At 34.9% G+C, this 22,088-nt stretch overlaps 1 protein-coding gene and 1 long non-coding RNA gene across 3 annotated transcripts; both read left to right on the top strand.

Moving 5' to 3' along the window:
• Nucleotides 1-667: 667 nt before the first annotated feature.
• On the top strand, nucleotides 668-20,457 carry LOC127881528 (2-aminomuconic semialdehyde dehydrogenase-like). Its single transcript, XM_052429452.1, has 10 exons — nucleotides 668-979; nucleotides 2,598-2,798; nucleotides 3,230-3,441; nucleotides 4,132-4,298; nucleotides 8,901-8,971; nucleotides 10,168-10,272; nucleotides 11,496-11,661; nucleotides 17,757-17,870; nucleotides 18,278-18,373; nucleotides 19,442-20,457. The coding sequence occupies exons 1-10, from the start codon at nucleotides 813-815 to the stop codon at nucleotides 19,589-19,591; spliced, it is 1,449 nt and encodes a 482-aa protein (XP_052285412.1). The 5' UTR covers nucleotides 668-812; the 3' UTR covers nucleotides 19,592-20,457.
• Nucleotides 11,910-17,229, top strand: LOC127881536 (uncharacterized). 2 transcript variants are annotated; one of them, XR_008050112.1, is made up of 5 exons: nucleotides 11,910-13,680; nucleotides 14,010-14,253; nucleotides 14,733-14,825; nucleotides 15,945-16,145; nucleotides 16,342-17,229. It is a non-coding gene; the product is annotated as an uncharacterized LOC127881536 (long non-coding RNA). The 2 variants fall into 2 exon arrangements; XR_008050115.1 differs by lacking the exon at nucleotides 11,910-13,680 and having other exon boundaries at nucleotides 13,905-14,253.
• Nucleotides 20,458-22,088: the final 1,631 nt, after the last annotated feature.

Below are 22,088 nucleotides of genomic sequence, written 5' to 3' on the forward strand. Positions count from 1 at the left end.
TTATCACTAATCATCACTAGCACGGACTCTAGATGACAATATACGCTCCGTGTCACTATAGAAAAGAGATTTCAATATACATGCAAAGATAATTCAATTTGCATAATAAAATAATATGCAGGGTTTTTTCCGCGTTTGTATGCTAAAATTTATTAATATTGGCATTCAATGTTAACAAAACGAATTCAATGGAAAAGAATATAACCACAACATTTCAAATTGTAATGTATTCCGTTTTTGGCTTTGTTTGATAATTGATTAAATGCACCTCTTACATGTTCGATCGCTAATGAAAAAAACCATATCCAACCACTTATAATTATGATAAATTAATAAGTGTTTTATTTTTTTTTTGCAATATCATTTAGATCTATTCAAGTCTTACTATCAGTATCAGAAACAATACATCTATTTCATTGTTTTGTTTTGTGGGATTTTCAGTATTAAGTATTCCGAACACGTTTACTCTGATGCTTATAGCTACTTCGTTTTTTTTTTAAAGATTTTCAATTTTTATTTCGCATTTGTTATCAATTTATTGACTAAACAAAAGCCCTTTATACATGCTTTACGTTTCTGTAACCAGTGTTTTTGCCCTCCAGTCAATGCGCATGCGCGGAAATACCGAAATGTACACAATAACAATCAACGTTCGTATAGTGTCGTGTAACCAGTAAACTGTAGGGCCACGTTTTATTAATTGTAAACAATGCCAATTTGTCGAACGACAATTGAGATTAAAAGATTATCCTTGTTATTCATACAAATAGGAATTGTCAACTGCTTTTGACATCGTATTTTAAACCGGGAATATGTCTTTAGTTAAAGTTCAAAACTTCATAAATGGCGAATTCGTCGAAAGTGCAAAATATCTCGATAGTTTTGACCCTTCTACGGGGGAAGTTTGGGCTAAAATACCGGACAGTGATCAAATGGACGTGGACAATGCAGTGATGGCAGCCAGGAACGCGTTTTTGAGGTAGCAGGTTTGACCTTGGAATACATATTCAGTATTCGTTCTGATGTAGAGTTATTTAATTTACTTTTGTTTTTGTTTTCATGCTGAAAGACTTGCAAATTCATAGTGTTAATTAAATAGCATATCATGATACAATGAGCAGGGCCGATACTATGAGAATAAGGGATACATTGGCATCTATTAAGGTTCAACTTATAGGGCTGAAGAACTACAACACAACTGCTGCATGTATATCACATTATTGATTCGCCATTCAATATTAACCTACAATATTTTTAACAGCTTTTTATAAATGGCTATAAACATAACTATGTGGTATGAGGCCTCAAGTTGCTGGGAGTTTCAACAGGTCACAGCATTTTTCATGTTAAGTCTGCCCTCCAGGCGGCTCTTTAATAGGTAATATGAGCAACATAAACTATTTTTTGACACGAATATTCATAAACAGATCATAAATGTATCCCTAATATGCAAATTGAAACAAGTTACTTGATACGGTGTGATTGCAGATTAATGATATTAATCCAAGTTTTAACTATGTCAACAGTTCATGAAACTGTGTTAAGTTTGTGAAATGCAAAAGCTCTCAGTATAACCAATTTGAAAATATGCTAATTTATACATTGACAAAACTCTGGTAACCTCCGCAAGATAGATATTGAGTCTAATCAACCAATCTTGCTACAGGGACTATCTCCGGAACCTCTGTAAGATGTTTTTTATCAACTTTTTGTTTAAAGTATTTATCCGCAAACAACACACAAATTGTTGTCGATGGTAACAGGTATTGTGTTTGTTACGACGCTTTAAATTGATGGAATTCGATTTTATAGACAAACTTGGGACTTATTTTTTACATGGAATTAGGTTTTATCAGGACGAATTTTGAGCTGCATGTATGTACTTATAAAATCTCAAAGCATACAAGAAGAGCTTCAGAACTAGGATATGACAAAGAGTGGCACTAAGTTTCAGTGGTGCAGTCAGTGGTGTAGTCATCAATATCCTTTCAATACTGTGTGCACCTATTTTACAGCAAATTAGCATTAAATTTTTTATATGTATACAATATGTTAATTCTTAAATGGTATTAAATGGTATGCTGTCTCAAAAGAAAAAAATACAAACACTATGTCCAGGATATTAGAATAGCAAACAAGTTTATATTGTATGTTGTTTGTATAAAACTCATTTAGTGAAAACTGGTCTTAAGTTGGAAACTTAAATTTCTGGGTGTGGGTGAAAAGAGAATGTGATTTACCTAAATGTTAATGTAAAGTTAAGAAGCAAACACTTACCAATCAATGACTGTGTTAACTTCTTACTGGCTAAACTTTTAGCCTCCCCATGCATCCGTACAATCTCGTCAGGAGATGCTCTGTCTACTAATAAGACCACAAAACCATGCTTCTGATAAGATTGCGCAATTGTGCAGGCTGATTAGGATATAATACCAGTTTTGGGCTTTTTGGCATTACTCTGCTCATTTATAGTTTTGGAAAAAATCAAATGGGTGTATTATTCAATGATGATAAGCTGCAAACCCATGGGTAAACAACCAAGATGTCTTTTGGATAATAAGAATTGAAGGATCTCATACTTTTTTGTTTAAATCTAGTTGGTCATCTACACCTGTTCAGGAGAGGTCCAGAATTCTACTGAAGGTGGCTGACATTTTGGAGTCCCGGCTTGATGAGTTTGCAGAGCTTGAGTCACATGACCAGGGCAAGCCAGTCTGGCTTACTAAGTCCATGGATATTCCCCGAGCTGTATTCAACTTCAGATTTTTTGCGACATGTGCATTGCACGATTTGAACAGGTTAATGTCTAAAACTTAAATCACCTTGCAAATAAAGGTCAGATGGATTAATTACCATTTTACACAAGTATTCTTTTAAACTATGAGTTATTCTTCATGGTGAAGATTGGATAGTATCTGTGTAATAACTGATGTCGCTTCTAAAATGGCAAACAAATGCAACAGTATATCTCATTTAGTGACAATAAATACATAATTACAAAACTAATAATTTTATTCATGGTAACCTTAACCCCAACTGCAAAAATGCCAGTCAGTTAACATGTGCAATCAAAACAATAAGTTGAGGTAACTGACCAGATGAGTTATCACCATATGTAAATGAATTTAATGTTCGGTCAGCACATCTGCACACTACCGGTGCTGCAACTTTGGTACTTTGGTACTTCTGAGCACTACCCACTTTCCATTAAATACTATGACATTGATAGGTCCAATCAGATGCAGGCTTTGGATGCCTTCAACTACACCATCAAGATGCCAGTGGGTGTGGCTGGGCTCATTAGTCCCTGGAACCTGCCCCTTTACCTGCTCACTTTCAAGGTTGCCCCGGCGCTTATTTGTGGCAATACAGTGGTGGCAAAGCCAAGTGAGATGACATCGGTCACTGCATGGAAACTTGGTGAAGTCTGTAATGCTGGGGGTAAGTAGGAGACGTTTTTATGGAACAGAACAGATAGTGTATTTAGGACTTAAGCATATACAGCTCATCGTCAAAATAACAATAAACAATAATAAATCCACATGCATCAAAATAACACCAATTTTGTTTATGCATTTTACTAATATATGGTTTTTGTGAGAATGTTATAATTATGTAAGAGAAGGCTCTTTACTATTTCTTTTAAATAAAGTTAAGTGGATATTCAAAATCCGTAATTGATTGAGAAAAAAAATATGCAGTTTGATATCATATACAAACTTACAAATCTGAGGAAAAAATATTCTCTCTATATTTTCAGCTCTTAGTTGTGTCAATACAGCATTGAATAGATTGAAATTCATTTTCTTTTGCGTGTTTGATCCTGTAGTGACTGTAGTCTGTTTATTTGTGTTTGCAATAAATGACTGTGTCATTACATGTATTCAGGTAGTTGTTTAGGAAGCAACTGTGTACATGCCGCTTGATATATTTATTTATGTCTATACAAAAGGTCTGGAAATTAAAGGAATATAATTTTCAGTAAACCCAGGAAAAGGTTTCCAAATTATTTGTTTGCACATTATTATAAATATTTGGCTCAGTACTTGATTCTATTTTTATTGTATTATTCTTCTTTAAGTTTATCAAACATATTTGATATCATGAAACTACATAAATTTTTTTTAACAGGGTTACCTCCAGGCGTTCTCAACTTTGTTTTTGGCACAGGACCGTCAGCCGGGGAGGCAATAGTGAAACACCCCGATGTGCCAATTGTGTCATTCACAGGTGGAACAGTTACGGCTGTCAAGTTGAGGATAGCAGCCGCTCCATTCAGCAAGAAAATGTCTCTTGAGGTTGGTTTAACTCTGCAGAGTATCATGTATTAAGCTCACTGAAGACCTGGGGTCATATTCCAGAAGCATCTTAAATTTTATTCTTATCCTTAAATTTAGAAATTTTCGTATGTGTTTCATTTCATATTGCAAAAGATTGGCATCAAGATATACAATTTCATTACATCATTAAGCCAATGTTATTTTAGAAATACCAAAAAACATGTGTTCCCTTATTTAGTATAAATACAAAACATTGTAATTTGGAACTTAAGTGAAATTATTTAAGAAATGACTTAAGATGTTTCTGGAATACCAACCCAGACCTTCAAGTGCTACAATATCAGCTACTCTGGCTTGACTGTCACGTTATTGCTCATTGTTGTTGGTTGTATTTCTCAACATAGTATTTTTTTTTTAAATAGTCTTAAATCCAAGAAAATAAGCAAATTTTGTATGAATGTTCATTAAAATAAAAAAAAAATTCATTATTATTTGTAAACAATTTAACAGAATGGACTCTTGAGTCTTAACCAACTTTCCTGATTTATTAAAAACGTGCATGTCTGGGACAGTTCAATTCTCCTAAAATAGGTGTTTACAAAATTTGATATTTTTTTTTACATATAGACAGGATCAAATTTGAGTTAAATATCATGTGAATGTTTCTTTTTAGCTCCACTATATTTATATATATATATATATATATATATATATATATATATATATATATATATATATATATATATATATATATATATATATATATATATATATATATATATATATAGTGGAGCTATCTTACTCACCCCGGTGTTAGCGTTGGACAATGTTAAAGTTTGCGACCACCTCAAATATTTTCAATGTTCCTATGTACCTTGTCATATTGCTTTTATATTTTGCATACTTCTTTACCGACATGACCCCAATATAAAAACAAGAGCAGACGACTGTATCAAGCATTTTGTAAGAATTATGGCCCTTTTTTCACTTAAAATATTCATATTATTGATAAATCTATGTTAAAGTTTGCGTTCCACCTCACATATTTTCTAAGTCCCTTGACATATTGCTTTCATATTTGCATACTTCTTTACCAGCATGACCCAAATCTATAAACAAGCGCAGACTGTATCAAGTATTTTGTAAGGATTATGGCCCTATTTTGACTTAGAAAATTGAAAATTTGGTTTAGTTTTGAGTTCAGCTGCACTTTATTCCTAAAGTATCAAAGCCATTTCTTTCATACTTGCAACACTTACTAACTTTAATAAGGGGACTGTGCAGGCTCAGTAATGTTACTCTGACTGGAATTTTGACAGAATTATTGCCCCTTTTATACTTAGATAATTGAACATTTGGTTTTGTGCGTTGGTCCATTTTACTCCTAAAGTATCATAGCTATAGTTGCTTTCAGACTTGGAACACTCAATAACTATCATAAAGGGGACTTTACAGGAAAAGTAACATAACTGTTGTTGGCATTTTAACGGAATTATGGCCCTTTTTTTACTTAGTCACTTTGAATATTTTATTAAATTTTGTGTTTAGATCCACTTTTCTTCTACAGTATCAAGGCTATTGCTTTCAAATTTCAAATACTTTCTTATTATCATGAGGGTACTGTACTTGGCAAGTTGAATTTGCCCTTGACCTTTGAATGACCCTGGCTCTCAAGGTCAAATAAAATTTTTTTGCTTAAATTGCCATAACTTCTTTATTATGCCCCCCTTCGAAGAAGAGGGGGTATATTGCTTTGCTCATGTCGGTCTGTCGGGTGGTCGGTCGGTCCGTCCACCAGGTGGTTTTCAGACGATAACTCAAGAACGCTTGGGCCTAGGATCATGAAACTTCATAGGTACATTGATCATGACTCGCAGATGACCCCTATTGATTTTGAGGTCACTAGGTAAAAGGTCAAGGTCACGGTGACCCGAAATAGTAAAATGGTTTTTGAATGATAACTCAAGAACGCATATGCCTAGGATCATGAAACTTCATGGGTAGATTGATCATGACTTGCAGATGACCCCTATTGATTTTGAGGTCACTAGGTCAAAGGTCAAGGTCACGGTGACCCGAAATAGTAAAATATTTTCCGGATGATAACTCAAGAATGCATATGCCTAGGATCATGAAACTTCATGGGTAGATTGATCATGACTCGCAGATGACCCCTATTGATTTTGAGGTCACTAGGTCAAAGGTCAAGGTCACGGTGACCCGAAATAGTAAAATGGTTTTCGGATGATAACTCAAGAACGCATATGCCTAGGATCATGAAACTTAACAGGTAGATTGATCATGACTCTCAGATGACCCCTATTGATTTTGAGGTCACAAGGTCAAAGGTCATGGTCACGGTGACCCGAAATAGTAAAATGATTTTTGGATGATAACTCAAGAACGCTTTTGCCTAGAATCATGACACTTCATAGGTACATTGATCGTGACTCACAGATGACGCCTATTGATTTTCAGGTCACTAGGTCAAAGGTCAAGGTCACAGTGACAAAAAACGTATTCACACAATGGCTGCCACTACAACGGACAGCCCAAATGGGGGGCATGCATGTTTTACAAACAGCCCTTGTTTATGATCAGATTTGATTCATAATTTGACAATACAACACTTACCTGACATACCAGAATGGACTCCACCCAAACCATCCCCCATCCCCACCCCAGAATCCCCCCCCAAAAAAAAAACAACAACGAACAAACACATTTTTATGCCCCCGAAGGAGGGCATATAGTGATCGGACTGTCTGTCCGTCTGTCGGTCTGTCGTCAAACTTTTGCGTTTAGGTTTCAAAAAATGCTCATAACTTCTATGTCCCTTGAGATGTAACCTTCGTATTTGGTATGCATGTGTATATGGACAAGGCCTTTCCATACGCACAAAAATTTTGACCCCTGTGACCTTTAGGTTTCAAAATCTGCGTTTAGGTTTTGAAAAATTCTCAAAACTTCTATCAAAGCGTTTATAGGGGGCAGCTGTCATCATATTGTGACAGCTCTTGTTTTTCCTTTTTTTTCTTATTTTTAAAAGATAATCTAATAAATGACCTCCCCTTCCACATTATACCCCCTCTCCACCCCCACCCCACCCCACCCCCACCCCACCCCCCACCCAAAAAGATTTTTATGCCCCCTTTTCGAAGAAAAGGTGGCATATAGTGAACAGACTGTCTGTCTTTCTGTCACACTTTGCGTTTAGGTTTCGAAAAATGCTCATCACTTCTATGTCTCTTGAGATATAACCTTCATATTTGGTATGCTTGTGTGTAAAGACAAGGCCTTTCCATACGCACAAAAATTTTGACCCCTGTGACCTTGACCTTGAACTAAGGGTCCGCGTTAAGGTTTCGAAATCTGCGTTTAGGTTTCGAAAAATGCTCATAACTTCTATGTCCCTTGAGATATAACCCTCATATTTGGTATGCATATGTATATGGACATGGCCTTTCCATACGCACACAAGTTTTTACCCCTGTGACCTTGACGTTGAACTTAGGGTCCGCGTTTAGGTTTCGAAAAATGTTCATAACTTCTATGTCACTTGAGATATGACCTTCATATTTGGTATGCTTGTGTATAAAGACAAGGCCTTTCCATACGCACAAAAATTTTACCCCATTGACTTTGACCACTAACTTAGGGTCCGCGTTTAGGTTTTGAAATCTGCGTTTAGGTTTCGAAAAATGCTCATAACTTCTATGTCCCTTGAGATATAACCTTCATATTTGGTATGCATGTGTATACGGACAAGGCCTTTCCATACGCACACAAATTTTGACCCCTGTGACCTTGACCTTGAACTTAGGGTCCGCGTTTAGGTTTCGAAATCTGTGTTTAGGTTTCGAAAAAGCTCATAACTTCTAGCAAGCGTTTATAGGGGGCATAAGTCATCCTATGGTGACAGCTCTTGTTTTTCTAAACATTGTAAAAAAAACACAAATATTGATTTATTTCATTTTGGAAGGACCATCCCACCCAAGCTATTGCTATCAAACTTGAAATAAAATCTTATTACTTTGTTTTATGTCCTTACAAATGTTTAATAGATTGTGGAAAATATACCTGAACTCAGAATTGTCAATAAAGTACAAGTTCTTTAAAACATAGGGATCAATATGTTTCAATTATGGTCCTCTTCCAATTAGAATATGACTATATTACCTTGACCTTATTGAATATGAACAATTTCCCCATGATGGCTTACGTTATACTGTCGAGCACTCAAATAGTCAAGTGCGCTGTCTTCTGACAGCTCTTGTTTAACCCCCCATGAGAATTTCTGTAATCATTTTTGTCCAAAACAACAACAATTCAGCCAGAAGTTTTGACATGTCCCTTATACTAGCTAATACTATGATATACTTATACAACTGGTACTAAGTGCCAGTTAAAGTATAAGTTTGAAAATTGTGCCTCAGAAACATGTGACAAAATTTCAAAATAATATCAAATGTGTGTGACCATCTACATATCTTTAATTCTTTTGAGCAATGTAGCTCTAGCAATCTAAGCTATATCTAACAGTATGTGTCTTAATGTAGTGCTTAGAACATAATATATCTCCTCTAATAAATGCCAGACAATGTTTACACTTGATTTCAGTTGGGTGGGAAAAATCCAGCTGTGATATTCAATGATGCTGATTTTGAAAAATGCGTCGCCACTACAGTCAGGTTATAAAGACTTTTTTGTCATGCCTTGTTTTTAGCTCACCTGAAAAAGAAGTGCTCATGCTGAGCTTTTGTGGTCAGTCTATGTCCAGTATTGTGAGTCATGCGTTGTCAAATTTAGCTTGTTCACACTCTAGCAGCCATATGTTCATCCAATCTTGATAAAACCTGATCAGAATGTTTATCTTGCTAGATTTGAATCTGGGTAATGTGCACACACAAAGTTAGGTCACTGGTTCCAATCTCTGTTAAAAAAACTATATCACTCTAGAAGACATATTTCAGACTCACTCATGTAAATATTATGCGTACGTTTGAATCTGGGTCATGCACATACAACAACTTGGTCACCAGCTCAAATCTTAAAAAGGCATATAACAAATCCACATGTATGAACCATGAACTTTAACTAGTTTTTTCCCCAGACTTATGGCCTTTCGTCTATTCTTTCACTTAAAAATATATAAGCTTCAAAATGTTTTGTACTCAACTCCTCTGTAACTGCTTCCATATTTCTCTCATACATTTGCAGCTGAATGACCTTAATACACCTATGATTGTACAGAAGGGAATATTTACCAATACTAGTATTTGCTGAATTAAGGACCTTTTCTATTTCTCCACTTCAGAATACATGTATATTATTCTTAAAAGTGTGTGTCTTTAACTATTCTTTTACTGCTTGGTGGACTTTGTTAAAACTTAAACAGCTGAATATCCTTAATATTTAGATGATTGTAAAGAAAAGAATTTCTTCTGTGAACTGTTTTAGCAAAACTGTAGTGTTTGTCTTTTTGACCATTGTGGAATATGTTGTAGAATTTTCTGTGTTCAAACAGGTGGAATTGGATCATGACCTACTTAATGTTTATACTTTTGACCATGTAAAAACTTAAGGTTAATTATGAACAAAAATTGCCCAGCCTGTGTGTGGAGAAAACAGTATATCTGGAATTGAACATAATTCGTTGCGCATAGAAAAGTCAGTCAGCATGATCAATTTTGCTTTACTTTTGAATAATTTTATTTCAAGATGCATGTCCAGAAATGTCGTCAGTGTAATTTTAATGTTTAAGTACACGTTCAGACATGATTGTAAGCATAATTTTAATCTCAAGGTACATTTTCTAATAATGTTTTCTGCATAATTTTTATGTCAAAGTACGTGTCTAGCAACGTTTTCTGGATAATGCTCTTAGGTCCAGCTTTACAAACCAAGGAGAGATCTGCCTGTGTACAAGCCGGATCTATGTGCAGAGTGGAATCTATCAGAAGTTTCTGGAGAGATTTGTGCAAGAGGCCAAGTATGCCAGCTGATCATTTATATCTAGGTTAACCTTTTACCTCTCAGATAAGCATTTTGATGGGTTTGAAGTTTATTTAAAAATTTAATCAAATTAAATACCTTTCTTAATAGATAATGGTTTTAAAGACTGCCTTTCGAACTCTTAAAACAGAGATGAGCAAGAAACTGCATATATTTACTCCAAGACTGTTCTGGTGTTATGCTGGTTGCATATAGCCATGTTCACTATGCTTCTGTGTGGTAAAGGGGTTAATCATGAAATATTTTCTGTTTTCCTATGTGCTGGGCACATTTTTACTCTGTAACAATTGTCCATGTTGAGGTTTAAAAATTGTAGCAAAACCAAAACAACCGTATTTTGAGCATATTTAGTTAATAAAATTAATACTTGCAATTCAATCATTTGCTCATATATCATATAAAGGGCATACAAATATTCTCTTGTAAAATATAACAAAATAGCTATGGTTTCAAATTTGAAGAACTGTCTTTTTTGTATACTTCATAAGTTGGTATGATGTATAGAACAAGAGATTGCCAAGAAATATGGTCCCCTACCGGTGAAACTCCACCATTGTCAGTAAAAAATTTTTTAATTTTATTTGTTGCCATAGCAACCAGAATTTTTGACATAGGCACAACATGAAATGACGTGCATAATCTCCATATTGCCATCTATCCATGTTTCAAATTTCATGAAAAAAATATTAAGAACTTATAAAGTTATCACAGGATCCAGAAAAGTGTGACGGACTGACTGACTGACTGACAGACAGACGGAGTGCAAACCATAAGTCCCCTCCGGTTTCACCGGTAGGGGACAATAATTAGGTGCTTAAATTAGATATTGTATAAACCTAAAATGTATGCTATGGTTTGTTATTCGATTTATATGGCTGAAGTACTTATAGGATAAATACTGTGAATTGAGCCTCGCTTTGGGAAAACTGGACTTAATGAATGTGCGTAAAATGTTGTCCCAGATTTGCTAGTGCAGTCTGAACAGGCTGATCACAGATGACACTTTCTTCCACATTTGAAATTACATAAGTGATACTTCCTTGAAGCAAAACATTTCATGTATGCAGAGAGTGTTGTCCCTGATAACCCTGTGTGGACTGCATAAGCTACTAAAGGACAATACTTTACACAAATACATCAAGCCGTGCTTTCCAAGAACAAGGCTAAACTTGTCATCAATGCTTTTTGCTTGATTTGCAGGAAGTTGGTTGTAGGGGACCCAAAATCCCCTGACTCCTTCATGGGGGCCCTTATCAGTAAGGAGCACTTAGCCAAGGTCAGGGGGTACGTGGATATTGCCAGACAGGAGGGGGCCACAATTCTATGTGGGGATGAGCCTCTCAACCTTCCTGAAAGGAACAAACAGGTCTGTTACCATGGAAACAAGTGAAATATGTTAAGTTGATGGAATTGCATGTCTCTATGTTTTGTAAGCTATCACACTTTCCCAAAAAGTGTTTACTCTAGTATTGTGCATGTGTACTGTTGATAAGGTAGCTTGGGATTAGCTTTAGCTATATATATATGTATGGCGTCGTGAGAAAACCTGCCTTATTGACATTGACAACGTCATCAAGAAATGACGTCAAAGTTTCTGCGTACATTTCGTGCTATTTTTACCGAAGCAAGTTTACCTGGAAGTAAAATCATAAGCAATACTTATTGTGATTTTCCTCAATATGGACGTGGAATAAGAGGTAAGCTCCTTTTACTTATAATAATCTGATTTGGTTTTGAATTTGGCATGCAGTTGTAGTAAATAAACTTAAATTATTTGGCATGACTTTAAGCACTGTTTAAATGTTGCGTGGTTTTCTCAAGAAATTTAAATTACTAGTAATTTTTGTTTTATGTACTCAATTTGATCATTGTGTTTATTACATCCCCGTACTTTTATTGTGATATTAATAAAGTAAATACTTCAATAGCTCTGATATTAAATAAACATCACCTCTACGATCGATGTATTTGTAAACAGGACAGAAGAGCCACCGCTTGTCATTTTATTTACTATTTTTATGAGTTTCATTTCGTCAATTTAAGATTATGCATAAGATATAAAAGTAAGAATTTATATTTCAGCTGTGTATAAGTTGCTTGTTGAATATGTTGTGAAAAGATGTTTTATATTAGACTCATGTCAAAATTGCGAAGTCATTATCGATATAGGTCTCGGTGTTAATACAGTAATAATTGTACAAATAAGAATGTTACAGTCTCACTATATTAGGAGCGTAAATAGTTCAGTCGGTTAAGAGTCAGAGTTTGATAACAGTGACTGTTTTAGTCAAGATCGAGAGCTGATGGACACACTTTAAAAAAAAAGTTTTGTCAAATGTTAAACTCCTTATACATAGATAATACAACTTTCGTTTCTATTTAACAATTTATAATTAGATCTATATGTTTTATTATTGCTTTTTAAAGGAAATTGAAAACCAGCATTTTGGAAGGACCCCGTGCAATACACCATTTGCATCTCAACAGTCATGTAGCAGTGACAGGGAGTCAGAGGATCATCTCGTTGACCAGCAGCAAGACCACGCGGAAGTGGAAATGTGTCGACTTCAGGCTGCTCTGCTAGAATTTCAAGCTGAAGTATCCGATGATGAAGACCTCTCTTCAATGGCAAATGATTCGGACCTACCTAACATACACGAATTTATGAAAGGCTGCTGCTGTTCAAAAAACTGTCAAAAGCATTTCAGCTATGACCAGATCCGATCAAGTGTGTTAAATATGCAAGAAATAAGCAGAGACAAGAAGGGTCAGTTTCTTATGGGAATACTCAGCAACGATTTCGTTTGTACTGAAACAACAAAACAGGGAAACAAAAGACAAAGGGAAAAGAGGTCGTTTGCAATACATGGTAAAAATGTGTGTAAATCGACATTCATGTTGTATTACGATACAAAACGTACGGTGCTTTCAAACATGTTAAAACATGTGACTTTGCACGGAGCTGTTCCCAGAGTCCACGGAAACAAAGGTCGATGGCCTATGCACGCCATGCAGCTCGAAGATGTGCAATGGGTGGTTCATTTCTTGAAAAATACTGATGAGACGATTGGGATATTCTACCCGGAAGCTCCACGTGGAAATGACCGTATTCCCGTGGTGTTCTTACCATCACATAACACGAAACTGAGAATTCATAATGACTACAAGCAACTATGCATCTATGAGGGTGTGAAGTATTTGCGTCTTACAGCCTTTAAAACGATTTGGTCACGTTGTGTTCCACATATCAAGATCGCCAAGCCACGTGACGATGTGTGCGCGATTGCGTGAGTCATTACGAACAGTCATCTCTAACGCAGTTACTGAAATCAAGAAATTGGATTCTGCCGCAGCAATGACCAATCATGTTAATGATGCAAGAAAGGTAAAATTGTGTTTACCCCTGTTAATTGGTGTCTATTAAAATATAAACTGTATAATATTGATAAGAATGGGAGTGTTATTAGGAATTCTAATTAATGAAAGGCATAGATGAATATGCTTAAATTTTAATGTTTATAATAATAATAATAATAATTATAATAATATAATGATTATAATATAATGATAATAAATGAGACATTATGGAATTCGATCTCAACCTTTATTTCTTAACAAATGTTTTCTTAATCAGGAGCGCGAGCTGTACATGGAGCGTGTGCGACTTGCATCAGCAGACTTTGTCAACAAAATGCATTTCACATTCCACTTCAGTCAGAGTGTCAGCATTCCGCATAAGAGTAGGCAGATGGGTCCCCTGTACTTCTTGTCTTTGCTGACGGTGATGCTGTTCGGATTTCGAGTAAGCAGTGGCAGTCAAATTAATATTGTATACGACGAGTCACAGATGGGAAACAGTCACAGGTTCCAAATGCTGTCATTTCCATGATTGATTGGGCACTGAAACAGCACTTTCCATGGGCATGGTCCTTCTCAATTCATGCCGACAACTGTCTAGGTGGGTTTTCAAAGTTATTGCTTGTTCACGAAAAACGAGGTGTTAAATGCTCCCGACTGTGTCAACTGTCAACAAGTTGCAACATTATTATTGAATAATATCACTTACCCGTGGTTTCATCATGTTACTGCGTTCTGATCATGAGCTGGAGAGCATAATGTTGCTTTATATTTTAGGATAAAGCGGGTTGCATCCATGAGTAAATGTTTGGTGCTTTGCCATTTGCATCATATGTACACTTACGATACTGCGCAGGTCATATAGGCAGCTGCTTACTGACTTCATACACGCATGAATTATGTTGTATTTTACTCAATATCTTGAAAACATACACATAGTTAAAGTTATACAACTATGAGGATTGAAACCCTCTTTTCTTTGTTTCAACAATGTATGAAGGTAATTTTGGGCAACAAAATTTATTCATAAATCCTTTGTATGTAAAGAGCGTTTCAAATATAAAACTTTTCAACTTTCAGGCCAGAACAAAAACTGGTTCGTGCTGGCTAACTTTATGTGGCGGGTTTTGACGGGCCAAAACAAGACCATTGAATACCTGATGCAGATACCAGGTATATAACTTGCTTCCAACATACATGCAATTGAAACCAATTATGCTATTCACACTTTCTGGTGAAACTAACAATACTTAACACGGTTATCATGTTGCCGATATACATTAGTTGAAAATTAATAAAAATATAAATATTGATAATGCCCCGATCATCATAGTGTTCCTTGTGCAATAATGCGTGCATCTGTGTGTTTGTCAACCTGTAACCATGTGCACATTTTTATGACCCCCTTCGAAGAAGAGGGGGTATATTGCTTTGCTCATGTCGGTCGGTCGGTCCGTCCACCAGGTGGTTGTCAGACGATAACTCAAGAACGCTTGGGCCTAGGATCATGAAACTTCATAGGTACATTGATCATGACTCGCAGATGACCCCTATTGATTTTGAGGTCACTAGGTCAAAGGTCAAGGTCACGGTGACCCGAAATAGTAAAATGGTTTTTGAATGATAACTCAAGAACGCATACGCCTAGGATCATGAAACTAAATGGGTAGATTGATCATGACTCGCAGATGACCCCTATTGATTTTGAGGTCACTAGGTCAAAGGTCAAGGTCACGGTGACCCGAAATAGTAAAATGGTTTCCGGATGATAACTCAAGAATACATACGCCTAGGATCATGAAACTTCATGGGTAGATTGATCATGACTTGCAGATGACCATTATTGATTTTGAGGTCACTAGGTCAAAGGTCAAGGTCACGGTGACCCAAAATAGTAAAATGGTTTTCGGATGATAACTCAAGAACGCATATGCCTAGGATCATGAAACTTCACAGGTAGATTGATCATGACTCGCAGATGACCCCTATTGAGTTTGAGGTCACAAGGTCAAAGGTCAAGGTCACGATGACCGAAATAGTAAAATGATTTTCGGATGATAACTCAAGAACGCTTTTGCCTAGGATCATGACACTGCATAGGTACATTGATCATGACTCGCAGATGACCCCTATAGATTTTCAGGTCACTAGGTCAAAGGTGAAGGTCACAGTGACACAAAATGTATTCACACGATGGCTGCCACTACAACGGACAGCCCATATGGGGGGCATGCATGTTTTACAAACAGCCCTTGTTAAATATGAATTGATAACCATAGATTTATTGGACAGGTCATGCACGCAGCCATGTAGACAGTGGGTTTGCTGCAATCAAGAAACGGTACAGAATGACTGATGTGGAAACGCTGGTAGAGATGGCAGATATTGTCGAGCAGTCTTCAGTTACCAACACTGCCATAACTTATCCGCCCTGGCCATGGAGTGACTGGAAATCATTTCTTGAACCCGCGTAAAAGCAGTTCAAGGCATTTGGTATTTATTTAGAGATGCATTTAAAACAATAAATAGAGTTAAAATATATTTTTGTCTGAATATCGAGATATGTTGGCCATATTTTCAATGATTAAATTAGATTGTTTAATCTGTAATGATACAATGACACGCAAACTGTCCATGAAAACAAATGTTACAATATTTATACACGACAAATTGCACATCTTCGTTGCAGGATATTTCAGTACTTCAGGTTTGATAGTGATGCGCCTGGGATCGTTTTCTTGCGAGATGACGGGATACAGAAGAGACCAGTGTAAAACTGATTAACAACAACGCGGTCGGCTTTGCGCACAATGAGCGACCGTCCGTTCTTTCACCAGCCAGACTATTTGAGAACAGGCGAAACTATCTGACCAAGTCCGTGATTAAGTAGATCCCTGAATCAAAGCGGACTGTGTTTATTTGAAACTCAGACTGATATATTTTAAACACTGATGTGCGACGTAAATTGTATGTTCTTCTTTAAATGGGAAGAATAAAATTAAAAATGAAAATATTGACACGTAATAAAAAAAGATAATAAATTTGCTTGAGGAAATTATGTTAGGAACTTGTGTTTCTCGTTATTTAAAATGTTGCCCTTTCATTTAAATGAAATTAAGTGGTTTCTCCGCTACAAAGAAAAAATAGTCATTGTTAACAGACCGTCTATTCCTAAACAACGTTGTTATATGAAGAGCCCGGTTACAAAATCTAGACGTCAAGACGTTGACGTTATTTACGACGTTACAATGGTATACAAATCAAAGGTTATGACAGACTTAAAAATTGAATAAAGAGTGTAATACATCATTTTAATCACAAGAAAAAGATCTTTCATTTGATATTAAAAATGAAAAATCGATTTTTTTGTTGATAATGCAGGTTTTCTCTCTACGTGATACATATTCTATATGTTTATATTAGCTATATAAACTCTGTTGTTTGGCTTCTGTGAGGTTTGAACAATGTAGTTAATCATGATCATTTGTTGAATGACTGATATATGTTATGCTGAGAAGACACTTCGTCTACTGAATGTAATAACTCGGGTAACTGACATTTTGTGAATTGTTCAGGAAAGCATATTTTCAGACATTTTCAAAAATACAGTAAGAGCACTTACGTTATTTTTGTGCTCAAAATATTTCAGTGTTGAAAATTATGGTAACTGCTCCTTTCTTAATTTTTTATTGTTTTAAAAAAGACATATCAATTTGGAGTTTTGTTTCGTTTTTCAAGTGTTATTATAATACTATAATCAGAAAATTTGAATACGGAAACATGTTTATTATTTTAATAGAACATTTTTTTGCTTCTCCTGAAAATTTAACAAAATGTCAGTTACGCTACTTTTTGCATTCAGAAAATGACATGTGTTTGTTATGTCAATTTCAAAAATTTGATAAAAACATTATTTTACCAAAAACGTTGACTTAATATTTTAACAGTTGATGTATGTCACCTTAATAAACACAAAAATGGAAAAAAGTAAAAATTTATGAAAATGTCAGTTACATGACTTATTACATTCAGTAGGCGACTTAATCTTTAGGTCTGTGCAAATATGTGCAATTAATCTGTTCTGTGTTGTTAATTATTTGTCAGGGATATTTTATGAGACCAACTGTGATATCCGAAGTGAAAGATTCTTCAAGACTGATTACAGAGGAGATATTTGGACCAGTGGTGGTAGTGGTTCCGTTTGATACCATGGCTGAGGTATGATCACAAGAAATGTGAACTTTGTAAAACTTGTTTTAACGTTATTTTAACATCCATACCATTTATTTTAATTTATATATTATTTCCAAAAAAGGTTAATGTAGGCAAACATGAACGAGAAATTAAAATTATTAAAATAATTCAAAATGCTGGTTAATACATTTTGGAACAATTTGATGTGTGTGTTTGTCTTTTAATTACATAAAAGAGTATTTTATGTGTTTCATGCCTTAAATACGTTTCTAAGTGGTAACGGGTTAAATACGTATCTAAGTGGTAACGGGTTAAATACGTATCTTAGTGGTTAAGGGTTAAATACGTATGTAAGTGGTATAGGGTTAAATACGTATCTAAGTGGTAACTAAGTGGCAATTTCTCAGTGTATGTTTCTTGTTTGGTGCCAGGTGATTGAGAGAGCCAACAGTGTCAAGTATGGGCTGGCAGCCACTGTATGGTCTAGTGATGTCTCTACCCTGCATACTGTGTCACAGAAACTCCATGTAAGTTTAATTTAGGATTAATTTGCATTTTAAACAATACATAAAAGCACTGTTCTAATGTGTGAATTTGTAATAAGACATTTATCTTGGAATTTACACAATATTGGTGATTTTATGAAACTAAATTGTTCCTATAATGTTTGGAATATATTTTTGAAACAAATATTCAGTCTACCGGTACATGTATAATATTTTTATATTAAGCACTTTTCCATGACTTTTTCATTAACAGTGACTTTATTTTTTTAACAGGTTTACTTTTATTACTTTATTTTTAAACTCTTTATGCATATATGGACACAGATTAATTTTTTGAATATTCAAAAATAATATCCAGAAAAGCATCCAATTTGTAGTAAAATCAATTTAAATGGTGCAACTTTATATTCAATCTCTATTTTACTTACGATTTGTGAACATTAATTATCCTGACAGGAAAATTGCTTAAATGGATTAATAAAAAAACAGTTTATTCCAAGATTGTTGTCTTATTCTGACTTCTCATAAAAGTGTATTAAATAAACTGTTTGAATAAATCTAATAGCAACTTAAATATAATCACATATTTTTAGTTGTATGTAATATTGTAGATTTTATATGATCTTCTCAATATTTACTTATTCTTTACTTGTATAAATTGAGCTTCGTTGTGTGAAAATTGGTCTTATGCTCCAGCTTTACGGCTTTTCTCAGGACGAATTTGATTCAAGTAGTGCAGTAGCCAGTAACTGTTGTGGTCTTAATGTTCTCTGGCAAAGTGTGAGTAGATTAACCCATTTATGCCTAGTGGACTCTCCTATCCTTCTAAATTGGATCAATTTATTTCCAAAATTAGGGATGTCTAGTATATTTATTTCTATATTCAGAATATTTCTACAGAAATTCCTTTAAGCAAATAGCGCAAACCCTGATGAGACGCTGCATCATGCGACGTCTTATCTGGGTCTACGCTGTTTGCCAAGGCCTTTTTTCTTGACACTAGGCATAAATGGGTTAACGGAATATCATTTAGGACTAAAATACTGTTAAATACACACACAAATCCAAATGAACCAACAAATGTTTTAGGCAGGGACAGTGTGGGCGAATTGCTGGATGGTGCGAGATCTCAACATGCCATTCGGGGGTATGAAGGAGTCTGGAACGGGACGGGAGAGTGCCAAGGACTCCATAGAGTTCTTTACAGAAGAGAAAACCATCTGTGTTAAACTGTCTTAGGAGAAACATTGTATACAAATAGATATGATGGGCTGATGTTGGTTTGTGTTGGCGGAAGAATGCAATCAATTATTTCATTGTGATCAAAGACAGCAGTTTGTTTTTTACTGTGCTGTTCTTAACTGCATGACACCCACATCAATAAAGGGATGCTGTGCCAGTTTTGATGATGTATCTCTAATTTTTATAAAAGATACTTTGGATTTATTATTTATAATTTATTTATAGATAAACTGAAAAAATATAAGCGCATTCATAAACCAGATCTGTTTTACTTTTAGTGATTAGCTGTACACAGCTGTTAAACGACAATATGCAGAGTATCATGAATCATTTCAATCATGCTAAATATATTGATCAAATTGGTAGCATTATTGTTATTAAATCAATAAAAAATGGTAGCTATCATGTTATTGTTTAAAGCACTTTAAGAACCCATAATTTTTCTGCAATGTTAACACGATAATTATTGCTTTTGTTTTGATGTCTTTGATCGAAAGGTTTTTCTTGTTTGATTTCTAGACTGGCCTTGCATTGACCTTGATACTGTGTGCAATGGAATGTAATACATGTAATAGTTTAACATGTTTAAGGTCAATTAAGAAAACAATATTCAATTATTTTTTAATTACATCAGGATAGCTAACAACAATTCTTATTTGGTATAAGATATACAAATGTACATGTTCATATAATACAATATAGTAATTATTGTTAAATATCAGAACATAGCCTTAAATTATATAAACACAATTATGCATAACACAACTCATTTACCGGTAATGTATTTGGAGGTGTATAAAAAGAATGCTTAATATGAACTGTGTTATTGTAACTTTAAGAATTGATAAAAGTTTTCACTTCTATTTTTGGGCTTGTAAAATGTATTGTGTTGAAAAGCTCCACAACCATGTGTTTCAATGTACATGTATCGTTATTGCATCGTGCCATTGTGTACCCCCATTAGGGTTGTTATTTACTAAATAAGCGCGCCTCTAAAAATTTAATATTTTGCTATGTTAAGCCATACGCTGCCAGTATAGCCCAAGACTTGCCTGCATATTTGCGCAGTCTAGTCAACAGCTAACTTGTCAGCTATGAAGTCACATTTGTGGCAGACAGAGTAGCTCCAGATTGCGGATGTGCAGGCTTGTCTGCGGCTATGTCAGATGCATATGGTTGCTCTTATTATGTAATAATACACTCCCATAAAATTAACTTTTCATCCACATCCACATCCACGTGTGTACACATCAGATAAAACTTAGCAGTGTCATCTATTTCCAAGCGCTATGGGTTCTGTGACAAACAATTCTTATGCCCCCGGTATGATGGCATATAGCAGTCGCACTGTCTGTCCGTCTGTCTGGCATTCTGTTTTCCGGAGGTTTTTAACGCAACGCTTGCATATATTGAGCTGAATTTTGGTCTGTGAGTCTACCTACATGATCTACAGATGAAGTGTTCGTTGCGGTCTGGTCCATTGAAGTTTTGGGCCTTGGTCTTAGAAATTATCTCTGTAATAACGGTTTTCAGGAGTTTTTGTATGCAACACCTTCAGATATTGAGCTTATTTTTGGCCTTGGATTTAACAATTTGCTCTAAAATAGCTTTTGTGCAGCTTCAAAGTGCAGTAGGGGGCATTGTGTTTCACAAACACAGGACTTGTAAATTTCTAACATGAAATCTGTTAATCATATTTACTTTATGTTTGAAACATAACAATATTATGGCGTTATTATGGACTCAATGTGTCAGTTGGTAGAGAGACGGACTAGTATCTCTGGTATTAAAATGACAGTCTGTTAGTATCCAGCACTTGTATAAATATGCAGCGATTATTTACTTGTGAAGTGTATCCCAAACATCTGTTAGGCGTAATGTGTCTAAGTATACAGGTGTGATAACATGCTATTCATTCAATGTACTAATACCTTGTTACCTTAATTGTGAGCATGCGAACAAAACACCTGGTACTGATTGTTAATAAAAGCTTCTAAATTGAATAAGATGAATATTTTATTATCATTAACATTTACTAACTTTTTGTCTGTTCTATAATTACCTTTAGCTTTTAAAAAAATGGGTACAGATTTTTATTAAAATCTACATTTCAAGTAATTCCTTAATAACTTTAATTCGATAATCATTTCAAATTTAATTGTGGAAACTTCAATAAAAAAATGTGTTTACCTATATTTAAACTGTGTACTACATGGCAAAAGCATGTGATAGGAATCTGTATAAAACATGCTTTAAGTACTCTATTCAGGATATTGAAATGTGGGGTTTTATTACAATGTAGAGTTTCTGTGTTCTTGAGCAAAATTATTTTACACTTTCAAACAAGACGTCAGTCAACACTGTGAATGAAGGAAATTTTAAGTCAGTCTCATCTTTATCACAAAATTTATTCCGTTTATATATGTGATGTTAAATATATATTCACAAAACAAAAATGCAACAAAATAATGCAATAACAAAAGAGGGACTTCAT

This window comes from Dreissena polymorpha, chromosome 1 (genome assembly GCF_020536995.1).
Source record: "Dreissena polymorpha isolate Duluth1 chromosome 1, UMN_Dpol_1.0, whole genome shotgun sequence".
NCBI classification, from domain to species: Eukaryota; Metazoa; Mollusca; class Bivalvia; order Myida; family Dreissenidae; genus Dreissena; species Dreissena polymorpha.

What these genes read in the sequence shown, in the direction of transcription:
- LOC127881528 (XM_052429452.1), top strand. Translation starts at nt 813, where the DNA reads ATGTCTTTAGTTAAAGTTCAAAACTTCATAAATGGCGAATTCGTCGAA. An exon ending in TGAAGTCTGTAATGCTGGGG is followed by an intron (nt 3,442 to 4,131) that starts GTAAGTAGGAGA and finishes TTTTTTTAACAG; the next exon opens with GGTTACCTCCAGGCGTTCTC. An exon ending in AGATTTGTGCAAGAGGCCAA is followed by an intron (nt 10,273 to 11,495) that starts GTATGCCAGCTG and finishes CTTGATTTGCAG; the next exon opens with GAAGTTGGTTGTAGGGGACC.